Genomic DNA, 7,417 nt, shown 5'->3' with positions numbered 1-7,417 from the left:
AATTACTAGAGACCGGCAGATAATATCACACGTTTATTGAACGGTCTCTCCTGGTTTTGACGTATATATCTTATTTGATTTCGCAACAACAACAAAATTGCCCCCCCCCCCCCATAAAAAAATGAATGTTGATCATTTAGTTTGGTTACAATAATTAATTAATATCATCTCTTAAATAATTTAATATTATTTTACATAAACATGCAATTCCAAAAAAAAGCAATATAATTGTTTAATTTCAAATATGTCAGAAAAAAATGTATACAATGGTTGAATAAAAAGATACATTTTTATTGTCTTAATATGACACAATCAACTTTGAAACATTTCATTTGCTGTTCGCGTTTAGTAAATAGATTCAAAACAATTATATGTTGCAAATAAGATTTTATGATTTATCCTTATTCAAAAAATGTGTTAAAAAACTCATAACCCCCCTCCCCCCAAAAAACCAGGTACGTATGTTAATATTATTATATATACCTGAAAAAAATTGAATGGTTTAAGAGTAATGAATTAAATTTATCGCAAGATTAGTCATAATTGAAATAAACTTTATGACATATTTTCAGTAAATTTTAGATTCATAAAAATTGGAAAATATGACAATTAAATTATATAAATTTAAATTACATTTTAGATATAAAAATAGAAGTAAATAAACCAAGCAAAGCATTAAAAAAGGAGGCACAAAAACTAAAACATCATGAAAGAAATAGAAAAAAATAAACATAATAAAACAGATATTACATTTGTTGAATAATAAAAAAATATGATAAAAAATATCAAGAAGGAAATATAGAGAAAATAAGAACCCCTAAAGAAAGCCCAACACGGCAAAACTGAAAATGTAAATGCCACTTTCAGTGAACGCAACCCCTACAGGACCCAGCAAGAAGAACTAGTGACAATGAGCCTAGGAGGACTCTTGAAAAACAAAAAAAGGACAGGGCGCAAGGCAGAGCACGGACAGGCTTATCTCTAAAATGATACATAAGAAATAATAGTAAACGTCAAGAAAATCAAAGAAAACAAATAGATGATTGGTTCATAGGTCCACTAAGTAAAGGGCACAGGGAAAGGGTATAGGAGATTCGGGGAAGAAATAAAAGAAATAAAACTAGGGGCAAAAAGGGAAGATACTTACCGTAGACGAGAAAACAACAAGGGACACAAACAAAAGTGTCACAAAACAGTATGAAACAAGACATACATCTGATGAACACAGAGGGGCGCCGCCTTGAAACGGTCAGCAGCATAAGTACTACTGGGGAGTTTAAACATATTAATGGTGCATCAAACCTCACTCTTAGCTTAGCCCCACCATGTTCCTATAAACAAGACAGTGTAAATAAAATGAATCCCCGCCAAGTGAAATTCTAACAGTTGTTATGGTTACAAAAGGTTAAATAAGTAAAACACCAAAATGATCATGTTGAAACATATAAAAGAAAGTCAAGTCAAAATGTTATCTTCTGGCTGTTTTATTTTGGTTTATATGTTTCATATTTAGATGGTCTGTTAGAATAAAGGAAGTTTGAGACATTGCCATTACTTGCCTGTACAACCTATTTCTGTTTAAAATAGTGTTTATATATAAACAACTTAAATCAAGGTTTTTAATCTGGATTTTTGTGTAAAAACCCAGTTCTTAGAAAAATAAATAAATTTATTCTTTAGTTGATCACGCAGGTCATCATTTTAGATTTTTTTCCAGGCTTTTGATATTGTATCTTACCAGGAACTCTAACATAAATTGGAAAGTTCCAATGTGGATAGATCTATTTACAGTACAAATGGTTGGAACCATTTACTGTAGCATCATTTTTATAGCTCTGGCTTCCATAACTTTATATGTCGCTTCTATTTTGACGTTGCGACGTTGCGAACAGGTCTAGCAGAACTATAAAACCTGTTCGCTGAAGTATCTTTACAGTAGCTACATTATTAAAGCAATAAAGTATTTTTTGGATTTGCCTTCAGCGCTTTTCTAGGCAGCTAAATATAATTTGCAATTTAAGTTGATTGTTTGGGCATGTGATATATGACAAAGTTATTAAAACTATAATGGGGCAATAGCTTTTAATACTTTTTGAGGAAATGAATTCTTTTCGCTCTTTTGAAAAAATATAAACAAATGTCAAAATAATTTTCAAGTTTTAACAGCTTAAATAAGATGAATCTAGCAAGAACGTCTCGATTTGTCGTAAAATGTAGATGTATTATTTTAAATAATTACAGGTGAGTTTATAAAGATATATGTTTAAATCTAAATATCATTTCACACTTCATAAATTAAGATTGTAATATGTTTTCGCGAAGGCTTTTACATAACCTGGTAATGATTTGCAATGTGCAGAAGTTCTCAGATATGAACTTATAATAGCTATTTGTGAAAATAAAATTTAAAAGGAAATTTCTTTAACAGTTAAAAGCTATACAAAGCTGGCGGTACAAGTCAACCCGGCCCCAAGTCAACCCGGCCGCAAGTCAGCCCGGCCCCAAATTGGTCAACCCGGCCCCCAAACCAATGTTATTTCTGGTCAACCCGGCCCCATTTTTTTTTATTATTTATTTTGCTTTAAAATATAAACACTTATCAAGGAATGAAATAAAAATTAACAACAAAAACAACAACAAAAGTTTAACGCTGATATCTTTTATTATTTATGTTATATAAAAACTATCAATATTAACAAACAAGCAACACATGCATAGTTTACTGTTTTTACCGTCACGAAAATAGGTGACGTCTGTCTTCAACCTTAACCTCTCTACTATAGAAGTTTTAAGAAAAAAACAAAACTTTTTTATTGATATATCATGGAAAAGAAACCTTAATGTGTTCAAATCAAAAAAAGAAATGACCAAAAGCACACTAAAGTGTTTCCATGAACAGTAAGATTAATTATAGAGATTCTGCCATCTATCACAGGTATCGCAGGTCACTGCCTCCTGTCTGTCACGCACAATATATCCACAATCAATACAGTTATCAGTCATAATGACATAAAGTGATTAAACACAAAACACTATCAATTTTTCGAAGACTTAGAGAATTGAGTACCGCTCAAGCCGGTGCTAGGGGGCGTGAGGGATGTTGCACTTATTCATTATCCCTCATGTACAGACTCAATCAAACCGAGTCTGCAATTCTTATGTTATTTTGTTGTGATTAATGCTTCCGAGGGATCACTTTGTTTCCAGAATTTAGTAATAGTCCAGTACTGAAAAAAAGATTGTTGGACACTTAATTTATACAAACCTTTTAACTCGAAATTCTATGCATTTCTTCCTAATTATCGCATTAACACTCACAAAACCATCTTTAATTTACATCGAATAAAGACATGAGAGATACTACCAACTTATTTAAAGGATTTGTTTTCACAGCTATACCTTTTTTAACTGTTTGATTATCACATCTGAAATAATGTTGATGTACATATGTACATATAATTGTTGATGTTATATGATTATTCATTATCACTATTGCGTATTAAACTATTAAAGTCTTAATCGGCACAATTAAATTTACTGACACTTTTATGCCAGTTCATGTTTTTTTTACTATTGTTCTATAGTTAATAATATTCAATCAATAATAAATCATTTTTATTCCATCATACAACAAAATGACCTGAATAGTTTTCTTTGAAAATATATATTTTGGGGCCGGAATGACCGATTTTGGGGCCGCACTGACCAATTTTGGGGCCGCATTGACCAAATAAAAATACTGTGTGGCCGGATTGACCAATTTTGGGGCCGGGTTGACCAATTTTGAGGCCGGGTTGACTTGGGGGCCGGGTTAACTTGGGGCCGGGTTGACTGTAATTCAAAGCTGGCCATGTTGGAGATCTTCAACTAACAGACGTTATTTTGTCAATATTTCGATATCAATCAAATTCATTATAAATTTTACATGAAAGAACTATTTAAAGACATTGATTTACAACATAATAGTGACAAATAGATCGAAAGTAGGGGACGAGTTGACCATATTAAGGATGAGTTGACTCTTTGAGGACGAGTTGACCAAAAGTAGGGGACAAGTTGACTAAAAAGGTGACGAGTTGACCAGGGGACAAGTTGACCAGGGGACGAGCTGACCAGATTGCCTGATTATCACTCCTGAGGTCCCAGGTTCGATTCTGGGTTATAACCTTGGGATTTTTCAGAGACACTTTTAGTGTTTCCCACCTACCTAGAGGTGTACTGGTAATCCTAGCATGTATTGATCAGTGCTATACACTGGGCATGTAAAAGAACCAAGGGGCCTATTCAATAAGAGCTAGGGACTGGTTCCCGGATTTCCTTGTATCTCGTAGCTGTCTCTTAAAAATGTATACAATGTATACCTGCTTAGAGTGATCGTAAAGTTTTTAAAGCAGTATGATGTAGAATAGAATAGAATGTCCAGGGCCTTATGTAATTCACTGATTAATTAAGCTGTTAAGCTACTGTCAAACCTTTAACATTGGAGTAAGACAACGCCTGTCCAAAATCATCTTAATTCCTCTTTGACAAGTCTAATTAGTTGGACTAGCTGCTCTTAATTGTTCCTAATGACCTTCGCCCTTGACTTTTCTCCTCAGAATAATGTTACAAATGTATTTAATTATTCATTTTCATATTTTAAAAAGGATTTTTATTGAACTTATCTTTATTTTCTAACAATATGAGAAATATTGGAAACAGTGTACTGAAGGCAAAATATTTTTTAAATATATTAGCAAGCAATTATGAAACAATATCTAATCACCATACTGTAGATGATGAATTTGATTGATAGTAAACCAACTTGTTAAAAGAATATTCCTGAAAATCCTACTTAAAATGTTTTAGATTGAATGTATCTGTGACCTCCGTGGCCTAGTGGTTAAGGTCGCTGACTTGAGATCACACCGCTGTAGGTTCAATCCTCACTAGGGTCGAAATCTTTCATGTGAGGAAGCGATCCAGCTGGCTTACGGGAAGGTCGGTGGTTCTACCCAGGTGCCTGCTCGTGTCTGAAATAATGCCCGGAGGGGCACCTGGGGTCTTCCTCCACCAATAAAAGCTGGAAAAAAATTGATGAAAAAATCTCGGCGGGTAAAGGGAAAAATAGTCTTGACTACCTTTGTTCCTACCCTGATGTTTCTTTCCTGACTGTTTTCCACCCAGGCTGTTACCTGTTGACATATGTGCTGTATTTGCAGACTCATCCTGTACATTTTTAACTCAATTCTTTTTTTTTCGGAGAATAAAATAAAGGTGTTGTTACAGTTATGTTGGCGTTCCTGATGCCATTGCTGTTCTTCAAGCAGACCAGACTAAATTGATCTTCATTCATAAATGACCTTGACCTTCAATGTCAAATGTCTAATGATAATCTTTGCTTGATTTTTGCTAAAAGTGGCTATAACTTTGTTATTTTTGAATGGATTGTCCTCGAACTTAAAGACAACAATCTTCTAAGATAGACTTCTAAGTAAATCAGACAGATCTTGACCTTCAGTCATAAATGACCTTGACTTTGAAGGTCAAATTATTGAAATTTTCTTTTTCTTACTGTAACTGGCTATAACTGTTGTTGAGTTAAGAATTAAGATGTCATTATTTTGTTATTTATGTATGAATTTGATTTATATGTAAACAAAACAAGACTTGTTACCAAAGAAACATATTGAATAATTTAGATGTGTCCTTGAGCTTTAAATAACCTTGACCATCAAGGTCAAATTATTGAATTTGGTTAAATTGTCATAATATTGTTATATACATACATATCTGATTTATACACAGAAAAAACAAGACTTGTCACCAAATAAACATATTGAATAATTAAGATGTGACCTTGACCTTTAATTGACCTTGACTGTCAAGGTCAAGTTAATGAAATTCTATTGTTATTTCCTACAGCAATGTGATTTGGACCATGTGCACAGCTTTAGATGTAAAATTGAGCTTTGATAACAGCTGACTTTGATCTTGATGAATGGTGCCTTACTTTTTAACTTTGATTTTAGCTGACCTAGATGATTTGACCAAGTGACCTACTTGATTTTAGCTGACCTAGATGATTTGACCAAGTGACCTACTTTCTTGTCCTTTGATAGACAGCTATGACATTTGGACCATGTTGCTGATTTAACAAAAAATGTTTATTAAAGAACTTATATTTAAGCCAATATTTAAAGTTCAAATGCTTTAAAAATTTAATCATGAACATACTTTATTTTTCAGGTCAACTGCTAACATATGTACATCTACTGCTGTTCGAAAACAAGAGTCAGAATTCGAAATTGAGAAACCTTATCCATTTTTATCAAAGATGAAAGAAGGTGGATTCAAAGTCGAAGAATCTTTTCCATTTGAACAAAATTACTCTTGGAAGTATCAACCACTTGTGATTGGCGCATGTTTTGCTATATTTCTCCTGTATTTTTGTGTTTTACGAGAACCACATGATGTTGATGATGCTATTGCTAAACATTTGTATGCTGCATTTCCTGATCTAGAGGTACAAGATCTAAAAAGGGACATTATATTGGCAAAGAAAAAAGGCAAATATACAAAGGAAATGGAAGAAAGACTTAATACCTTACAAAAAAAATAATTAATTAACACAGATAAATTGTTGAGACTTTGTGTGTTTGTTTAACCTGAATATTTGGATTATTTATGTGATAGGTATTGTTGAATTGAGACATGCATTCATTGAGGTTTCCATGCTCTAGTCTTTCTATGAAATGAAGGTGACAGAAGATCACTGACATTGTTACTTGCTGTAATTCTTTAAAGAATTCTTATTACAGTTGTTAATTGTCTATATTTTACAGACTTATATAACATTATCTCAATGAATAAGCATCACCTAGTTAATCGATATTTATAGAAAATCATGGACATTTCTAAGAAGATACTAGTTTTTGGAAGGAAAAATAATCGGTATTAAATTTTTGTAATGCTGTGTGTGTGCTTTGTTGTGGAGGCGACAAGTAATAAATAAAGGAAAGTGATGTGACAGTTAATAGAGAAATTTTGAAGTTTCACCAGTTATATATTATTATCTTAATATAATAGTAATGTGTATATGAAATTGTACTAGATTATTATGTTTGTAAAAATTGAGTTTGTAAAAAAAAATCTCTGTATTAAATGACTGAGTATGAAGAAATAAAAACTTATTTATATATGAAACTTCTCCAGAGACTGTGTAAATTGAAATCTATTTATAGAATGATCAGATCAAATCTTATATTTCAAGCTCGAAATATGTGGTTGACTCTAAGATTTTACGTAAAGTGATATAGATTGAAAAGAAGAAAAAAAAGAAAGAAAGAAAAAGTTGTCCCACGCTCCTCTGACAATGCGTCTAACCTATTTTTATACTCTTCAAAGTAGAGGTTATGCATTAGGGATGGTCTACCTT

The 7,417-nt window shown here is 32.4% G+C and overlaps 1 protein-coding gene across 1 annotated transcript; it reads left to right on the top strand.

The window, feature by feature from the left end:
- Nucleotides 1-2,086: 2,086 nt before the first annotated feature.
- LOC132758987 (uncharacterized) lies at nucleotides 2,087-7,179 on the top strand. The gene is made up of 2 exons (XM_060750711.1): nucleotides 2,087-2,241; nucleotides 6,229-7,179. The coding sequence occupies exons 1-2, from the start codon at nucleotides 2,177-2,179 to the stop codon at nucleotides 6,599-6,601; spliced, it is 438 nt and encodes a 145-aa protein (XP_060606694.1). The 5' UTR covers nucleotides 2,087-2,176; the 3' UTR covers nucleotides 6,602-7,179.
- Nucleotides 7,180-7,417: the final 238 nt, after the last annotated feature.

The sequence above is a fragment of the Ruditapes philippinarum genome, unplaced genomic scaffold (assembly GCF_026571515.1).
Source record: "Ruditapes philippinarum isolate M1 unplaced genomic scaffold, ASM2657151v2 ctg3163_1_1_1_1, whole genome shotgun sequence".
Classification (NCBI taxonomy): Eukaryota; Metazoa; Mollusca; class Bivalvia; order Venerida; family Veneridae; genus Ruditapes; species Ruditapes philippinarum.
The sequence above is the reverse complement of the archived record's forward strand: the minus strand, read 5'-3'. Positions and strand labels throughout refer to the sequence as shown.